At 48.6% G+C, this 20,222-nt stretch overlaps 1 protein-coding gene across 2 annotated transcripts in view; it reads left to right on the top strand.

The window, feature by feature from the left end:
* Positions 1-20,222, top strand: part of LOC110491304 (myosin phosphatase Rho-interacting protein) — an 81,692-nt gene continuing 61,470 nt past the window's right edge. The window contains exons 1-3 of one of the 2 annotated variants that reach the window (XM_036946077.1): positions 1-893; positions 10,947-11,024; positions 19,181-19,246. In XM_036946077.1, coding sequence (XP_036801972.1) covers positions 771-893; positions 10,947-11,024; positions 19,181-19,246 — 267 coding nt within the window. In that variant the 5' untranslated portion in view covers positions 1-770. The remainder of the gene's footprint in view (positions 894-10,946; positions 11,025-19,180; positions 19,247-20,222) is intronic. The other variant, XM_036946078.1, reaches the window with a different exon arrangement.

Here is a 20,222-nt window from a genome sequence, read left to right as displayed (position 1 = left end):
GAAGAAAAATGAACCCAGGGGCGCTGCTATCCATGGAAACCAAAACCGAAAAACTCGTGTGTGCTTCAATGATTGTGTAAGAAGCGCTTCGTCTGAGTACTATGTGTTAGCGGGGAGTTAATTACGCAGAAGCTTTGTATTCCACACTACCTAAATACCTAGCTAGGCGAGACGATTTTATTACCCAGCTTGCTAGCCAGTGAATAAACAGTCGTGATAAACTTCGCAAAGAGTTACTGTTACGTTTGTAGCTAGTTAGCGCTTGCTAGCCAGCTACCTCCACTTTTGTGATTTTTTTTCCCCTTTCAATGGGTGTAACTTAGGTTACCACCCGATGGAAGCTGTTACCTTGGAGCTTGAGGCTGCGAACACTGTGCAATTTCTATTTTTGTGGTTCGCACAATAACATTGGCTAGTTAGCTAACTATCGATTACAACAAAAACTACCTTGTTACTCGCTTGCCTTTGTGGATACAGGCCATGGACTGAGTAACGCACACGAATGGTGTCGTCTAGCAGTCAATATTGGATAATGTACATTGGGTACAACTAAACAACACAAGACCTTTGAATATGGACTGTGTGTGTGTGTGAACTGGAGACCGCTTGTTATTGGGATCATCATGCAATTGGATTGCTGGGACCATGTGCCAAATTGGATGAAATAAACGTAGCTAAAGAAAACAACGGAATTAAACACTGTCTACATTTTTTTCATTCTTTTTTTTTTTTTCACGTTTGCATTTTACGGTGAACGGAGGCGAAATACAATGTCTACGGCGAAAGACAACTCTTGCAGGAAATTCCAGGCGAACATTTTCAATAAAAGTAAATGTCAGAATTGCTTCAAACCTCGGGAGTTGCATCTCTTGACCGATCAAGATCTGAATCAGGTAATGCGTTGTTATTGTGGTGCTGTTGCCACATTGTAGCATAGGTGCTTGTAACGTGAACTCGTTGCTAATCTAGCTACAATATAACCATTTGGGCGTGTCGAGCTTGCTGTTGCTGGCAGGTTATGTAATAATTGAATTAAACAGTTAGCTAGTCAAACTTGCAATGGAACTTCGCATAGTATTGTAGGTTTTTATACCAGAGTTTTAAAACGGTGACACAGTGTTGACCTATTTCATGCTGTCTACTTTGAAATCTTAACATCAAATTTTATTGGTCACATACACCATATTTAGCAGATGTTATTGCGGCTGTAGCGAATTCCTCAAGTCTATTAATCAGCTTTCGTATTGCCAATAGTGTGTGTTTGTAAGACATTCAGGCTGTATCCTCATTCAGTAACTGTTTACCCTGCTTCAGCCTGACAAACTAAGGTGTGGTTCTGATGGGAAGAACCAGTGTTTCTCGCAATCATCAACCACTGGTTCAAGTGGAGGAATAAGATGTGATAATATGACAATCGTGGAAAGCCACAGATGAACATTTTAGATTTGAATAGATGGATGAACCAGGGTTTTGACTAGCTTCTGGTTAGAAATAACATTTTATAACTGGCAAATCACACCACCCATCCAAAAGGAGGAATCAGCTGACTCATCATGGGTCCTGACCCAATATTTGGGAGACATTGACCTGAACGATCCCCTTGTCCCATAGGGCTGGCATTGGCAAGCAGGGTCACCAGCTGACTCGGGGGCATTGTCTGCCACACACAGATATCTGTGGACACAAACAATACGGTGGTGCCCTCCTGAATGTGACCCCGGCCGTGGGTTCTCTGCAGCTGAGCTGACTCAAGATTAGGGGTGTAGTGGTTCACCAAACCCATTGTTTGGTACTTACTGCGGTTTCGGGGTCAAAGTGCAGTTTCAATAAACAGCGGGAAAATGAAATGCCAAAAATGTTTTTTTGTTTATTTAATGAAATCCAAAGTGTTGTTATTCCTGACTCCATACAAGATCATCAGTTGTATAAGGCCTGATCCAAGTCGAATCACATACGAGCACCATAGGGAATAACAACACTGGACTTTCTTAAACGAAAACACACAATTACTCATCAACTATGCATCATACGGGGATGATTTCTGTATTTTGAAAGTTACATATCTTGAAAACTTGATTGCTGACAAGTGCAACACGGGTTCATTGGCCAACTCATTGACAACATTGACTTTAGCTTGCTTACATAGAGCGGGGTACTTCCTGTTTATTGAAATGGGTGCGAGATGGAGAAGTTTATAACGTGGTTCGAGCACTTTCACAAGGTGCTGAAAACCCCTGTTCTTAACCACTGAGATTGGGCGCATATCCGTGGCTATTAACATACCTTTCTCTCTAATTCTATTTGGCCCGGTCAGAATCGTCTGCGGACGGGGGGCTTGAATGCAGAGGGGAGAAGTTTATTATTATTATAGATTTTTTTTGCGTTTTCGTCTTGCTTCGGTGTCTGTGTAAATGTGTCTATGTATTTGAGGTGTTGGCAGTTGCACAGGCTATTCTGGTTGAGCAGTGGCAACATATACCCTCTATGCCCTTCGCTGTTGTAATCTACTGGGAAGATGTGGGAAATGTTCCCAAACTAGAGGTTTAACCGATGATGAAGATCCTCCTGGTTTATCCACCACTCTCCACGATACACAACTAGTTCCCCGCTGCGCCTCACAAAAGGACCGTTTTCAAATGGGCCAGTTAAGATTCACATTTTTGATTACAATGTGCACATTGGCTCTAGTTGTTTTTAATGGAATAGTCTGAGATGGGTTTTTTTTTCATCTCAGTAATTAGAGGCATACAATGCAGCGTTATAGGCATAGTGTCTTTTTTTTTCATCTATTGTTTTTCCGTATTCATCCGATTCACAGTGCGGACCAGAGGTACCGACCGGGTTTGGTACCAATACGTGGACCGTTACACTCCTGCTCAAGATGTTGGTACACAACTGAAAATATGAAGCTCTAGATTCAAGTAGACACACAAAGTGTGGACTTGAGTACACATCCGTTAGAAACAAAGCACCATCAAGTCTTTGGTTGAAATGACACGTTTCCAGTCCAAAAAGAAGAAGCTTATCTCGCCTTTTCCTTCAGCCAGCGAAGTAGTGAATGAGAAGATCTGTCTTCCAGATCGTTAGCTAGTCTCGGTTGTATCCTGTAATTGATCCCATGCGATGACGTCCAGATGGGGCCCTTGAACGTGGCTTAAGAGCAGCAACAACAGCAAGCGGTCCTCTCCTCCGAAGAGACTGTGCGTGAGGATGTGTGTGTTTGTGTGTGACGGCCTGCTTGTGATTACTGCGGGGTTAACTCCTTCTGACCCGGACTGCTGAGTCAGGCATAGAATCTTAAAGTGATTTACATCACTTTCTTAATCTCCCTGAGATGCAGCCCTCCTCTCTCGGGTTAGTGCTATCCGGGATCCTTGGGAGGGCTATACACTAACATTAACCCCTAAACATAACTCTTACCTATAACCTTTACCCAACCCTAACACTTACCAAACCATTTTTAAGTTTCAACGTCAATGGGGGTGACATCAACGTTGGGACGTCCCAAGGATCCCGTTTAGACTGTCCTTTATGATGTCACAGGTGGAGCCAGAGATTCTTCTGTTCGCTGCTCTCTCTCTATATATAGGGCTGGAAATGACTTCGTCTCATACTGGACGAATCTTAACCTGACAACGTAAACAATAATCTTCTACGCTAGCTAGGCCTGCTTTCATAAAATAAAACAATACTTTAAAAGAACCACAATTCTATCCCAACTCCATTCTGAGAAACTAGCCATGACATTGACCGCCATTTTCGACAAGACAATGTCAACATTATTGAAGACTGTAGGCTATCTGCTCGTTCATATTATTTAATGACTTCTTTTGGGATGAGTGGACCAAATGGAAATAGCAGGAAAGTGGAAGTGTAGAAATCACAAGTGAAACATGGATGGTGGTTCCTCTTCCCTCCACTGGGCTGCTAGGAAGTAGATGACTAGAGGTCGGGGTGCTTCCATGTTGTCCTAATGAAGTTGAAACACTGAATGACTCCAAGAGAGCTCTCGTTTAGTCTTAACTGAATTTGAGCCCTATATTAAAAAAACAAGTTATTTTGAATCTGATTCTGGACATGAAGGAAAAGGGAATCGCTGAGCTCAATCTTTCACTCTCCTGTCATTTGATCAAACCTCCCTCATGATTGCAACATTGAGAAGAGGAAAAACAAAACAATATTCCTAGCCCACATGGATAAGTTATCTGAAGGAAAAGGAACAGAATGTGGAGGAACAGTATCCAATATAAACAATCTCTTTATTATACACCGCAATGATGGGAGGAAGGTGGAACTGTGGGAGGAGAGGGGCGTCAAAGCAGATTCCGTCTTTGGCAGTTAGTTTAGTGTGAAAAATGACTTATTTCCCTGATGTGTAGACCTAGGTCTAGATGCCTCCAAGCTCATATGATGATGTGTGCCAGAGAGAGCACTTTGTATGTTATTTTGGGAGAGGAGAGGGCCTAGATCCAGAAAAACAACCCTTAATAACTATTCGCTGAGCTACACTGCCCTGTAGTTCCCGAGGCATCGGAGAGGGGGACAACACACTCAGGATAGATGGTGGGGGGGGCAGGGAGGAGGGAGAGATGGAGGGGGCAGGGATGTGATGGAGGTATAGACAGAGGGATTTGAGAGAGGGTGGTGGCTGGGTGAGTGAGTGAGCAGAAACAGTCTGGGAGAGGTGGTAAGAGACGAGGTGGTAGGAGACGAGTATAGAGGGAAGGAGAGAGAAGAGAACTCAGGGAGGAGGTGGTAGGAGACGAGTATAGAGGGAAGGAGAGAGAGGAGAACTCAGGGAGGAGGTGGTGGGAGCAGGGGTATAGAGGGAAGGAGAGAGAGGAGAACTCAGGGAGGAGGTGGTGGGAGCAGGGGTATAGAGGGAAGGAGAGAGAGGAGAACTCAGGGAGGAGGTGGTGGGAGCAGGGGTATAGAGGGAAGGAGAGAGAGGAGAACTCAGGGAGGAGGTGGTGGGAGCAGGGGTATAGAGGGAAGGAGAGAGAGGAGAACTCAGGGAGGAGGTGGTGGGAGTAGGGGTATAGAGGGAGGAGGTGGTGGGAGCAGGGGTATAGAGGGAAGGAGAGAGAGGAGAACTCAGGGAGGAGGTGGTGGGAGCAGGGGTATAGAGGGAAGGAGAGAGAGGAGAACTCAGGGAGGAGGTGATGGGAGCAGGGGCATAGAGGGAAGGAGAGAGAGGAGAACTCAGGGAGGAGGTGGTGGGAGCAGGGGTATAGAGGGAAGGAGAGAGAGGAGAACTCAGGGAGGAGGTGGTGGGAGCAGGGGTATAGAGGGAAGGAGAAAGAGGAGAACTCAGGGAGGAGGTGGTGGGAGCAGGGGTATAGAGGGAAGGAGAGAGAGGAGAACTCAGGGAGGAGGTGGTGGGAGCAGGGGTATAGAGGGAAGGAGAGAGAGGAGAACTCAGGGAGGAGGTGGTGGGAGCAGGGGTATGGCAAGAGTTTGGAGGGAGGAAGAGAACTCGGGGAGGTGGTGGTGGGGGCAGGAGTTTGGGGGGAAGAAGGAGAGGAAGAGCTTGTGAAAGGAAGTGCGGGGTCTGGCTTGAAACTGGAGCAGAGTTTCCCAGAGGTTACTCTCACCGGTGGAGACCAGAGTTCTAGGATACACGTACATTGATCTCTATTCCACATGGTCCAGAATCATGTATGTTAGATCTATACGTTCCATTTCTATTCCAGAATGACCAAGGCTCTGCAATGGTTTTACTTGGCTAGCAGGAGTAAGGTGGACAATCGGACTACACAGTATATTTGAATGGACTTTTTAGCATGGCTCTGAAATGAGTGGAGGAGAGAGGAAGCCCCTTCAGTCATTAAGGGCCCCTTGGTCTGTAGTGGGGAGGAAATGGAGAGTTGTGTTTAATCCCAATAACCCCCCACCCCCTCCCTGAGCCCTCCCCCTTGTTTTCGACTGTCCCTTGGTGTGGGAGTGATACTCGAACGGAGCAGCTAGTGGTAGGGAGAGAGAAATGTCCCATTCCCTGGGGTCATCACTACATCAATCACACCAGAATCCGCTAATGGATATCCTACCACACAATTCAATGACGACGAGCCTCGTGTTTTTCACAGTGTCTATACTGGAGGCAGTAACAGCTCCTTATTTCTCATGCAACAAATGCATACCATGTGAGAACAGTAAAACAATAATGTAGCCGTCCTCTGTGGTTCAATGTGGAGTAGTAATGTGGAGTAGTAATGTAGCTGTTCAATGTGGAGTAGTAATGTAGCTGTTCAATGTGGAGTAGTAATGTGGAGTAGTAATGTAGCTGTTCAATGTGGAGTAGTAATGTAGCTGTTCAATGTGGAGTAGTAATGTAGCTGTTCAATGTGGAGTAGTAATGTGGAGTAGTAATGTAGCTGTTCAATGTGGAGTAGTAATGTAGCTGTTCAATGTGGAGTAGTAATGTAGCTGTTCAATGTGGAGTAGTAATGTGGAGTAGTAATGTAGCTGTTCAATGTTTGGTAGTAATGAGGAGTAGTAATGTAGCTGTTCAATGTTTGGTAGTAATGAGGAGTAGTAATGTAGCTGTTCAATGTGGAGTAGTAATGTAGCTGTTCAATGTTGAGTAGTAATGTAGCTGTTCAATGTGGAGTAGTAATGTAGCTGTTCAATGTGGAGTAGTAATGTGGAGTAGTAATGTAGCTGTTCAATGTGGAGTAGTAATGTGGAGTAGTAATGTAGCTGTTCAATGTGGAGTAGTAATGTGGAGTAGTAATGTAGCTGTTCAATGTGGAGTAGTTATGTGGAGTAGTAATGTAGCTGTTCAATGTGGAGTAGTTATGTGGAGTAGTAATGTAGCTGTTCAATGTGGAGTAGTTATGTGGAGTAGTAATGTAGCTGTTCAATGTGGAGTAGTAATGTGGAGTAGTAATGTGGAGTAGTAATGTGGAGTAGTAATGTAGCTGTTCAATGTGGAGTAGTAATGTGGAGTAGTAATGTAGCTGTTCAATGTGGAGTAGTAATGTGGAGTAGTAATGTAGCTGTTCAATGTGGAGTAGTAATGTAGCTGTTCAATGTGGAGTAGTAATGTAGCTGTTCAATGTGGAGTAGTTATGTGGAGTAGTAATGTAGCTGTCCAATGTGGAGTAGTAATGTGGAGTAGTAATGTAGCTGTTCAATGTTGAGTAGTAATGTAGCTGTCCAATGTGGAGTAGTAATGTAGCTGTTCAATGTGGAGTAGTAATGTGGAGTAGTAATGTAGCTGTTCAATGTGGAGTAGTAATGTGGAGTAGTAATGTGGAGTAGTAATGTGGAGTAGTAATGTAGCTGTTCAATGTGGAGTAGTAATGTGGAGTAGTAATGTAGCTGTTCAATGTGGAGTAGTAATGTGGAGTAGTAATGTAGCTGTTCAATGTGGAGTAGTAATGTAGCTGTTCAATGTGGAGTAGTAATGTAGCTGTTCAATGTGGAGTAGTTATGTGGAGTAGTAATGTAGCTGTTCAATGTGGAGTAGTAATGTGGAGTAGTAATGTGGAGTAGTAATGTGGAGTAGTAATGTGGAGTAGTAATGTAGCTGTTCAATGTGGAGTAGTAATGTGGAGTAGTAATGTAGCTGTTCAATGTGGAGTAGTAATGTAGCTGTCCAATGTGGAGTAGTAATGTGGAGTAGTAATGTAGCTGTTCAATGTGGAGTAGTAATGTGGAGTAGTAATGTAGCTGTTCAATGTGGAGTAGTAATGTGGAGTAGTAATGTAGCTGTTCAATGTGGAGTAGTAATGTGGAGTAGTAATGTAGCTGTTCAATGTGGAGTAGTAATGTGGAGTAGTAATGTAGCTGTTCAATGTGGAGTAGTAATGTGGAGTAGTAATGTGGAGTAGTAATGTGGAGTAGTAATGTGGAGTAGTAATGTGGAGTAGTAATGTGGAGTAGTAATGTAGCTGTTCAATGTGGAGTAGTAATGTGGAGTAGTAATGTAGCTGTTCAATGTGGAGTAGTAATGTGGAGTAGTAATGTAGCTGTCCAATGTGGAGTAGTAATGTGGAGTAGTAATGTAGCTGTTCAATGTTGAGTAGTAATGTAGCTGTCCAATGTGGAGTAGTAATGTAGCTGTTCAATGTGGAGTAGTAATGTAGCTGTTCAATGTGGAGTAGTAATGTAGCTGTTCAATGTTGAGTAGTAATGTAGCTGTTCAATGTGGAGTAGTAATGTAGCTGTTCAATGTGGAGTAGTAATGTGGAGTAGTAATGTAGCTGTCCAATGTGGAGTAGTAATGTGGAGTAGTAATGTGGAGTAGTAATGTAGCTGTTCAATGTGGAGTAGTAATGTAGCTGTCCAATGTGGAGTAGTAATGTGGAGTAGTAATGTAGCTGTTCAATGTTGAGTAGTAATGTAGCTGTCCAATGTGGAGTAGTAATGTAGCTGTTCAATGTGGAGTAGTAATGTAGCTGTTCAATGTGGAGTAGTAATGTGGCTGTTCAATGTGGAGTAGTAATGTAGCTGTTCAATGTGGAGTAGTAATGTAGCTGTTCAATGTGGAGTAGTAATGTGGCTGTTCAATGTGGAGTAGTAATGTAGCTGTTCAATGTGGAGTAGTAATGTAGCTGTTCAATGTGGAGTAGTAATGTGGCTGTTCAATGTGGAGTAGTAATGTGGCTGTTCAATGTGGAGTAGTAATGTAGCTGTTCAATGTGGAGTAGTAATGTAGCTGTTCAATCAGCTGAGAGGGGACAGAAAGGTAACGGGAGGACCACTCTAGAGGAAGTGAGGCCTGTGTGTGGAGGAAGAGTGCAAGGGTGTGTCTCTCCTCTCCTTTCCAGGCCTCCTGGCTCCTCAGGCCCACCAACATCATTACGGGCTACAGCTGCTCGTTCTCTACCTCTCCTTTTGTCTCTCTCTCTCTCTCATTCTCTCCTGTCAGTCTCTTTCTCGCTCGTTCTCTCTACCTCTCCTTTTCTCTCTCTCATTCTCTCTACCTCTCCTTTTGTCTCTCTCTCTCATTCTCTCCCGTCAGTCTCTTTGACTCGTTCTCTCTACCTCTCCTTTTGTGTCTCTTTCTCACTCGTTCTCTCTACCTCTCCTTTTGTCTCTCTCTCATTCTCTCCTGTCAGTCTCTTTCTCACTCGTTCTCTCTACCTCTCCTTTTGTCTCTCTCATTCTCTCCTGTCAGTCTCGTTCTCGATCGATCTGTTTCTCTCTGCCGCTGTCTCTCTCTCTTCTCTCATTCTCTCCTCTGTCTCTTTCTCACTCGTTCTCTCTACCTCTCCTTTTGTGTCTCTCTCATTCTCTCCTGTCAGTCTCTTTCTCACTCGTTCTGTTTCTCTCTGCCGCTGTCTCTCTTTCCATGTTAGTTTGCTGTGCTATAAAACACCTCTTACCTGTGTGGTATGGGCTCATTTATTGATCACATTGCCCATATAGCTATAATAATAGAATAGTATTTGTCCTATGTGTTTTTTGCATACCCCACTCCCTCTGATGCGCTCTCGAAGAGTGGGGTCACATCCTGGGGTCGGCCATTATTGACAGTGACCCCGGAGCAATTTAGGGTTAAGTGCCTTGCTCAAGGGCACAACTGAATCAGCTCGGGGATTCGAACCAGCGACCTTTCGGTTTCTGTCCCACCGCTCTTAATTGCTAGGCTGTCTTCCACCCCTATATAGGATCTGAGGACAGGAAACATCCATTTTGGATCGTGTCTGGTATATGCTAATCATCAGTCTAAATGCCAGATTGTTCTTTTATAATATAATAACATTTGTACCCCCTTTTCACCCCAATTTCCTGGTTTCCAATTGGTAGTTAGTCTTGTCTCATCGTTGCAACTCCCGTACGGACTCGGAAGAGACGAAGGTTGGGAGCCGTGAGTCCTCCGAAACGCAACCCAACCAAGACGTACTGCTTCTTGACACAATGCCCACTTAACCTGGAAGCCAGCCGCACCAATGTGTCAGAGGAAACACCGTACACCTGGTGACTGTGTCAGCGTGCACTGCACCAGGCCCGCCACAGGAGTCACTAGTGCACGATGGGACAAGGACATCCCTGCTGGCCAAACCCTCCCCTGACTCAGACGACGCCGGGCTAATTGTGCGCCGCTCCATGGGTCTCCCGGTCGCGGCCTGCTGCGACAGAGCCTGGACTCTCTAACCCAGAATCTCTAGTGGCACAGCTAGCACTAAGACCACTGCACCACTCGGGAGGCCACCAGACTCTTCTTATCAGATGTCTAAGGACTATGTCCTGACACGTTTACCTCAATCACCTATCACCTTTTTGAAAGGCACCACTTCATCTACCTGTCTCTGTAGACACATTAGTCAGGCAGTCTTCGCAAGCTGAAACAAGGCACATGTGGATTTATGACTGATATACAGGGGCACGGGCTAGCTAGCAATATGGTCAAAATCCCCCGCAGACGAATAATCCTACACTTCTCTGCTGCAGGGGAGACGCTAGCCTGGAATTTAAGGGTTCAGAGTGGGAAAAGGAGCCCAACAGACAGCTGCTTCTTGGTAATGTTTAACAGTCTCAATTAGAGACAGACAGGAGTTTTTTTAATAGAGTACAAAGAGCACCCATTTGAAATGTTTCTCCCCCTCGGCCCTGTGGGAACTCTGTCTCCGTGTTTATGTTTCCACATCTTTCTGAACTTCTCCTCTGTGTTTTCGTTGGGAACAATACGTTTTTTTTTTTTGGCTCAAAACAACTTGCGTGAGGTGAATATAGATGAATAGGCAGGCGCTGTTGTTGTTCACACGGAAAGCTTCATTCTAGACTCATCGAAGCAATTTGAACAGAAAGGCAGTGGTTTGTAGCATCAAATGGTGCGGATTACGCTGACAGGCTTGCTAACCGGTGTGGTTTTAAGACGGCCTCGCCTTGAGGGTCTCACTCTACTCATTCACCCAGACTTTCTCTCTCACTGCTTTCCCCTTCCCCCCTCAATGTTAATGCTCGTCTAAATTGCTCTGTTCTCTTGTGTTTTACAGGCCAAACCTATTTATGGCGGATGGCTGTGCTTGGCCCCCGAGGGAACAGACTTTAGCAATCCCATGCAAAGATCCCGGGTAAGAGCACCCATGATGTGTGTGTGTGTGTGTGTGTGTGTGTGTGTGTGTGTACGCTCACATGAAGTGGGGGATGGGTTAGTATGCATGTTCGCTGTTCCGTAGCACTGTAGTCACATGATAAACATTCGCCTGAACACCATTCCCCAGGCAGCAGAACCCTGTAGTTTTTAAAATCCACTTAGGAAGCTAGATCTTGTTCGGAGCGTAATGGAAGAGCTTGAAACACTACAGACCGATGATCAATAGAGTCAGAGAAATGGACTCTGAACCTGCGTCGGTAGTGTTTATATACAGTGGATGTAGGCCTGAGGGTCCACTGCAGGGTCGTCATGTCATTAGTTTTTTTAACATTTAACCTTTATTTAACTAGGCGAGTAGGTTAAGAACAAATTCTTATTTTACAATGACGGCGTACCGGGGAACAGTGGGTTAACTGCCATGTTCAGAACGACAGATTTTTACTTTGTCAGCTCAGGGATTTGATCTAACAACCTTTCGGTTACTGGCGCTACACTCTAACCACTAGGCTACCTGCCGTCCCTACACTCTAACCACTAGGCTACCTGCCGTCCCTACACTCTAACCACTAGGCTACCTGCCGTCCCTACACTCTAACCACTAGACTACCTGCCGTCCCTACACTCTAACCACTAGGCTACCTGCCGTCCCTACACTCTAACCACTAGACTACCTGCCGTCCCTACACTCTAACCACTAGACTACCTGCCGTCCCTACACTCTAACCACTAGGCTACCTGCCGTCCCTACACTCTAACCACTAGACTACCTGCCGTCCCTACACTCTAACCACTAGGCTACCTGCCGTCCCTACACTCTAACCACTAGACTACCTGCCGTCCCTACACTCTAACCACTAGGCTACCTGCCGTCCCTACACTCTAACCACTAGGCTACCTGCCGTCCCTACACTCTAACCACTAGGCTACCTGCCGCCCCTACACTCTAACCACTAGGCTACCTGCCGTCCCTACACTCTAACCACTAGGCTACCTGCCGCCCCTACACTCTAACCACTAGGCTACCTGCCGCCCCTACACTCTAACCACTAGGCTACCTGCCGCCCCTACACTCTAACCACTAGGTTACCTGCCACCCCTACACTCTAACCACTAGACTACCTGCCGTCCCTACACTCTAACCACTAGGCTACCTGCCTCCCCTACACTCTAACCACTAGGCTACCTGCCGCCCCTACACTCTAACCACTAGGCTACCTGCGGCCCCTACACTCTAACCACTAGGCTACCTGCCGTCCCTACACTCTAACCACTAGTCTACCTGCCGTCCCTACACTCTAACCACTAGGCTACCTGCCACCCCTACACTCTAACCACTAGGCTACCTGCCGTCCCTACACTCTAACCACTAGGCTACCTGCCGCCCCTACACTCTAACCACTAGGCTACCTGCCGTCCCTACACTCTAACCACTAGGCTACCTGCCGTCCCTACACTCTAACCACTAGGCTACCTGCCGCCCCTACACTCTAACCACTAGGCTACCTGCCGCCCCTACACTCTAACCACTAGGCTACCCTTCCGTCCCTACACTCTAACCACTAGGCTACCTGCCGTCCCTACACTCTAACCACTAGACTACCTGCCGTCCCTACACTCTAACCACTAGACTACCTGCCGTCCCTACACTCTAACCACTAGGCTACCTGCCGTCCCTACACTCTAACCACTAGACTACCTGCCGTCCCTACACTCTAACCACTAGGCTACCTGCCGTCCCTACACTCTAACCACTAGACTACCTGCCGTCCCTACACTCTAACCACTAGGCTACCTGCCGTCCCTACACTCTAACCACTAGGCTACCTGCCGCCCCTACACTCTAACCACTAGGCTACCTGCCGTCCCTACACTCTAACCACTAGGCTACCTGCCGCCCCTACACTCTAACCACTAGGTTACCTGCCGCCCCTACACTCTAACCACTAGGTTACCTGCCGCCCCTACACTCTAACCACTAGGCTACCTGCCGCCCCTACACTCTAACCACTAGGCTACCTGCCGCCCCTACACTCTAACCACTAGGCTACCTGCCGTCCCTACACTCTAACCACTAGTCTACCTGCCGTCCCTACACTCTAACCACTAGGCTACCTGCCGTCCCTACACTCTAACCACTAGGCTACCTGCCGTCCCTACACTCTAACCACTAGGTTACCTGCCGCCCCTACACTCTAACCACTAGACTACCTGCCGTCCCTACACTCTAACCACTAGGCTACCTGCCGCCCCTACACTCTAACCACTAGGCTACCTGCCGCCCCTACACTCTAACCACTAGGCTACCTGCCGCCCCTACACTCTAACCACTAGGCTACCTGCCGTCCCTACACTCTAACCACTAGTCTACCTGCCGTCCCTACACTCTAACCACTAGGCTACCTGCCGTCCCTACACTCTAACCACTAGGCTACCTGCCGCCCCTACACTCTAACCACTAGGCTACCTGCCGCCCCTACACTCTAACCACTAGGCTACCTGCCGTCCCTACACTCTAACCACTAGTCTACCTGCCGTCCCTACACTCTAACCACTAGGCTACCTGCCGTCCCTACACTCTAACCACTAGGCTACCTGCCGTCCCTACACTCTAACCACTAGGCTACCTGCCGCCCCTACACTCTAACCACTAGGCTACCTGCCGCCCCTACACTCTAACCACTAGGTTACCTGCCACCCCTACACTCTAACCACTAGACTACCTGCCGTCCCTACACTCTAACCACTAGGCTACCTGCCTCCCCTACACTCTAACCACTAGGCTACCTGCCGCCCCTACACTCTAACCACTAGGCTACCTGCGGCCCCTACACTCTAACCACTAGGCTACCTGCCGTCCCTACACTCTAACCACTAGTCTACCTGCCGTCCCTACACTCTAACCACTAGGCTACCTGCCACCCCTACACTCTAACCACTAGGCTACCTGCCGTCCCTACACTCTAACCACTAGGCTACCTGCCGCCCCTACACTCTAACCACTAGGCTACCTGCCGTCCCTACACTCTAACCACTAGGCTACCTGCCGTCCCTACACTCTAACCACTAGGCTACCTGCCGCCCCTACACTCTAACCACTAGGCTACCTGCCGCCCCTACACTCTAACCACTAGGCTACCCTTCCGTCCCTACACTCTAACCACTAGGCTACCTGCCGTCCCTACACTCTAACCACTAGACTACCTGCCGTCCCTACACTCTAACCACTAGACTACCTGCCGTCCCTACACTCTAACCACTAGGCTACCTGCCGTCCCTACACTCTAACCACTAGACTACCTGCCGTCCCTACACTCTAACCACTAGGCTACCTGCCGTCCCTACACTCTAACCACTAGACTACCTGCCGTCCCTACACTCTAACCACTAGGCTACCTGCCGTCCCTACACTCTAACCACTAGGCTACCTGCCGCCCCTACACTCTAACCACTAGGCTACCTGCCGTCCCTACACTCTAACCACTAGGCTACCTGCCGCCCCTACACTCTAACCACTAGGTTACCTGCCGCCCCTACACTCTAACCACTAGGTTACCTGCCGCCCCTACACTCTAACCACTAGGCTACCTGCCGCCCCTACACTCTAACCACTAGGCTACCTGCCGCCCCTACACTCTAACCACTAGGCTACCTGCCGTCCCTACACTCTAACCACTAGTCTACCTGCCGTCCCTACACTCTAACCACTAGGCTACCTGCCGTCCCTACACTCTAACCACTAGGCTACCTGCCGTCCCTACACTCTAACCACTAGGTTACCTGCCGCCCCTACACTCTAACCACTAGACTACCTGCCGTCCCTACACTCTAACCACTAGGCTACCTGCCGCCCCTACACTCTAACCACTAGGCTACCTGCCGCCCCTACACTCTAACCACTAGGCTACCTGCCGCCCCTACACTCTAACCACTAGGCTACCTGCCGTCCCTACACTCTAACCACTAGTCTACCTGCCGTCCCTACACTCTAACCACTAGGCTACCTGCCGTCCCTACACTCTAACCACTAGGCTACCTGCCACCCCTACACTCTAACCACTAGACTACCTGCCGTCCCTACACTCTAACCACTAGGCTACCTGCCGTCCCTACACTCTAACCACTAGACTACCTGCCGTCCCTACACTCTAACCACTAGGCTACCTGCCGTCCCTACACTCTAACCACTAGACTACCTGCCGTCCCTACACTCTAACCACTAGGCTACCTGCCGTCCCTACACTCTAACCACTAGGCTACCTGCCGTCCCTACACTCTAACCACTAGGCTACCTGCCGTCCCTACACTCTAACCACTAGGCTACCTGCCGCCCCTACACTCTAACCACTAGGCTACCTGCCGTCCCTACACTCTAACCACTAGGCTACCTGCCGCCCCTACACTCTAACCACTAGGCTACCTGCCGCCCCTACACTCTAACCACTAGGTTACCTGCCACCCCTACACTCTAACCACTAGACTACCTGCCGTCCCTACACTCTAACCACTAGGCTACCTGCTGCCCCTACACTCTAACCACTAGGCTACCTGCCGCCCCTACACTCTAACCACTAGGCTACCTGCCGCCCCTACACTCTAACCACTAGGCTACCTGCCGTCCCTACACTCTAACCACTAGTCTACCTGCCGTCCCTACACTCTAACCACTAGGCTACCTGCCACCCCTACACTCTAACCACTAGGCTACCTGCCGTCCCTACACTCTAACCACTAGGCTACCTGCCGCCCCTACACTCTAACCACTAGGCTACCTGCCGTCCCTACACTCTAACCACTAGGCTACCTGCCGTCCCTACACTCTAACCACTAGGCTACCTGCCGTCCCTACACTCTAACCAGTAGGCTACCTGCCGCCCCTACACTCTAACCACTAGGCTACCCTTCCGTCCCTACACTCTAACCACTAGGCTACCTGCCGTCCCTACACTCTAACCACTAGACTACCTGCCGTCCCTACACTCTAACCACTAGACTACCTGCCGTCCCTACACTCTAACCACTAGGCTACCTGCCGTCCCTACACTCTAACCACTAGACTACCTGCCGTCCCTACACTCTAACCACTAGGCTACCTGCCGTCCCTACACTCTAACCACTAGACTACCTGCCGTCCCTACACTCTAACCACTAGGCTACCTGCCGTCCCTACACTCTAACCACTAGGCTACCTGCCGCCCCTACACTCTAACCACTAGGCTACCTGCCGTCCCTACACTCTAACCACTAGGCTACCTGCCGCCCCTACACTCTAACCACTAGGCTACCTGCCGCCCCTACACTCTAACCACTAGGCTACCTGCCGCCCCTACACTCTAACCACTAGGTTACCTGCCGCCCCTACACTCTAACCACTAGACTACCTGCCGTCCCTACACTCTAACCACTAGGCTACCTGCCGCCCCTACACTCTAACCACTAGGCTACCTGCCGCCCCTACACTCTAACCACTAGGCTACCTGCCGCCCCTACACTCTAACCACTAGGCTACCTGCCGTCCCTACACTCTAACCACTAGTCTACCTGCCGTCCCTACACTCTAACCACTAGGCTACCTGCCGTCCCTACACTCTAACCACTAGGCTACCTGCCACCCCTACACTCTAACCACTAGGCTACCTGCCGTCCCTACACTCTAACCACTAGGCTACCTGCCGCCCCTACACTCTAACCACTAGGCTACCTGCCGTCCCTACACTCTAACCACTAGACTACCTGCCATCCCTACACTCTAACCACTAGGCTACCTGCCGTCCCTACACTCTAACCACTAGGCTACCTGCCGCCCCTACACTCTAACCACTAGGCTACCCTTCCGTCCCTACACTCTAACCACTAGGCTACCTGCCGTCCCTACACTCTAACCACTAGGCTACCTGCCGTCCCTACACTCTAACCACTAGGCTACCTGCCGTCCCTACACTCTAACCACTAGACTACCTGCCGTCCCTACACTCTAACCACTAGGCTACCTGCCGCCCCTACACTCTAACCACTAGGTTACCTGCCTTCCCTACACTCTAACCACTAGGTTACCTGCCTTCCCTACACTCTAACCACTAGGCTACCTGCCTTCCCTACACTCTAACCACTAGGCTACCTGCCGTCCCTACACTCTAACCACTAGGCTACCTGCCTTCCCTACACTCTAACCACTAGGCTACCTGCCTTCCCTACACTCTAACCACTAGGCTACCTGCCGTCCCTACACTCTAACCACTAGGCCGTCCCTACACTCTAACCACTAGGTACCGCCCCTACACTCTAACCACTAGGTACCGTCCCTACACTCTAACCACTAGCCTACCTACCTCTCTCCCTGCAGACAGATGTAGTAACGTTGTCTCTCTCTCTCCCTGCAGACAGATGTAGTAACGTTGTCTCTCTCTCTCCCTGCAGACAGATGTAGTAACGTTGTTTCTCTCTCCCTGCAGACAGATGTAGTAACGTTGTTTCTCTCTCCCTGCAGACAGATGTAGTAACGTTGTTTCTCTCTCTCCCTGCAGACAGATGTAGTAACGTTGTTTCTCTCTCTCCCTGCAGACAGATGTAGTAACGTTGTTTCTCTCTCTCCCTGCAAACAGATGTAGTAACGTTGTCTCTCTCTCTCCCTGCAGACAGATGTAGTAACGTTATTTCTCTCTCTCCCTGCAGACAGATGTAGTAACGTTGTTTCTCTCTCTCCCTGCAGACAGATGTAGTAACGTTGTCTCTCTCTCTCCCTGCAGACAGATGTAGTAACGTTGTTTCTCTCTCTCCCTGCAGACAGATGTAGTAACGTTGTCTCTCTCTCTCCCTGCAGACAGATGTAGTAACGTTGTTTCTCTCTCCCTGCAGACAGATGTAGTAACGTTGTCTCTCTCTCTCCCTGCAGACAGATGTAGTAACGTTGTTTCTCTCTCCCTGCAGACAGATGTAGTAACGTTGTTTCTCTCTCCCTGCAGACAGATGTAGTAACGTTGTTTCTCTCTCCCTGCAGACAGATGTAGTAACGTTGTTTCTCTCTCTCCCTGCAGACAGATGTAGTAACGTTGTCTCTCTCTCTCCCTGCAGACAGATGTAGTAACGTTGTTTCTCTTTCTCCCTGCAGACAGATGTAGTAACGTTGTCTCTCTCTCTCCCTGCAAACAGATGTAGTAACGTTGTTTCTCTCTCCCTGCAGACAGATGTAGTAACGTTGTTTCTCTCTCTCCCTGCAGACAGATGTAGTAACGTTGTTTCTCTCTCCCTGCAGACAGATGTAGTAACGTTGTTTCTCTCTCTCCCTGCAGACAGATGTAGTAACGTTGTCTCTCTCTCTCCCTGCAGACAGATGTAGTAACGTTGTCTCTCTCTCTCCCTGCAAACAGATGTAGTAACGTTGTTTCTCTCTCTCCCTGCAGACAGATGTAGTAACGTTGTTTCTCTCTCTCCCTGCAGACAGATGTAGTAACGTTGTTTCTCTCTCCCTGCAGACAGATGTAGTAACGTTGTCTCTCTCTCTCCCTGCAGACAGATGTAGTAACGTTGTCGCTCTCTCTCCCTGCAAACAGATGTAGTAACGTTGTTTCTCTCTCTCCCTGCAGACAGATGTAGTAACGTTATTTCTCTCTCTCCCTGCAGACAGATGTAGTAACGTTGTCTCTCTCTCTCCCTGCAGACAGATGTAGTAACGTTGTTTCTCTCTCCCTGCAGACAGATGTAGTAACGTTGTTTCTCTCTCTCCCTGCAGACAGATGTAGTAACGTTGTTTCTCTCTCTCCCTGCAGACAGATGTAGTAACGTTGTCTCTCTCTCTCCCTGCAGACAGATGTAGTAACGTTATTTCTCTCTCTCCCTGCAGACAGATGTAGTAACGTTGTTTCTCTCTCTCCCTGCAGACAGATGTAGTAACGTTGTCTCTCTCTCTCCCTGCAGACAGATGTAGTAACGTTGTTTCTCTCTCTCCCTGCAGACAGATGTAGTAACGTTATTTCTCTCTCTCCCTGCAGACAGATGTAGTAACGTTATTTCTCTCTCTCCCTGCAGACAGATGTAGTAACGTTGTCTCTCTCTCTCCCTGCAAACAGATGTAGTAACGTTGTTTCTCTCTCTCCCTGCAGACAGATGTAGTAACGTTGTCTCTCTCTCTCCTGACAGAAATGGCAACGGAGGTTCTTTGTGCTGTACGAACATGGCTGCCTGCGTTTCGCCCTGGACGAATCGGTAAGGATCTGTCAAAGCCGCCACGCTACTTCCACTTGCTACCTCACAACTTAACAGCTCCTCACCTGCGTCTGTAACCAGGTTATGGCACTGACTCTCTTGCCTTGTGGTTTCAAGCAGAGGCAATTTGACAAGGACGAGTAGTGTTTCACAATATCCTTGTAGGTTGAATGACCTGCCTGTGTAGTGGTGATGTAATCGGTGGTACCTGCCTGTGTAGTGGTGATGTAATCGGTGGTTACATGCCTGTGTAGTGGTGATGTCATCGGTGGTACCTGCCTGTGTAGTGGTGATGTCATTGGTGGTACCTGCCTGTGTAGTGGTGATGTTATCGGTGGTACCTGCCTGTGTAGTGGTGATGTCATTGGTGGTACCTGCCTGTGTAGTGGTGATGTTATCGGTGGTACCTGCCTGTGTAGTGGTGACGTCATCGGTGGTGCCTGCCTGTGTAGTGGTGACGTCATCGGTGGTACCTGCCTGTGTAGTGGTGATGTCATCGGTGGTACCTGCCTGTGTAGTGGTGATGTAATCGGTGGTTACATGCCTGTGTAGTGGTGATGTCATTGGTGGTACCTGCCTGTGTAGTGGTGATGTCATCGGTGGTGATGTAATCGGTGGTTACATGCCTGTGTAGTGGTGATGTAATCGGTGGTTACATGCCTGTGTAGTGGTGATGTCATCGGTGGTACCTGCCTGTGTAGTGGTGATGTCATCGGTGGTACCTGCCTGTGTAGTGGTGATGTCATTGGTGGTACCTGCCTGTGTAGTGGTGATGTTATCGGTGGTACCTGCCTGTGTAGTGGTGACGTCATTGGTGGTGCCTGCCTGTGTAGTGGTGACGTCATCGGTGGTGCCTGCCTGTGTAGTGGTGACGTCATCGGTGGTGCCTGCCTGTGTAGTGGTGACGTCATCGGTGGTGCCTGCCTGTGTAGTGGTGACGTCATCGGTGGTGCCTGCCTGGAAAAAGAGATGACTT

This window comes from Oncorhynchus mykiss, chromosome 16, assembly GCF_013265735.2.
Source record: "Oncorhynchus mykiss isolate Arlee chromosome 16, USDA_OmykA_1.1, whole genome shotgun sequence".
Classification (NCBI taxonomy): Eukaryota; Metazoa; Chordata; class Actinopteri; order Salmoniformes; family Salmonidae; genus Oncorhynchus; species Oncorhynchus mykiss.
The sequence above is the reverse complement of the archived record's forward strand: the minus strand, read 5'-3'. Positions and strand labels throughout refer to the sequence as shown.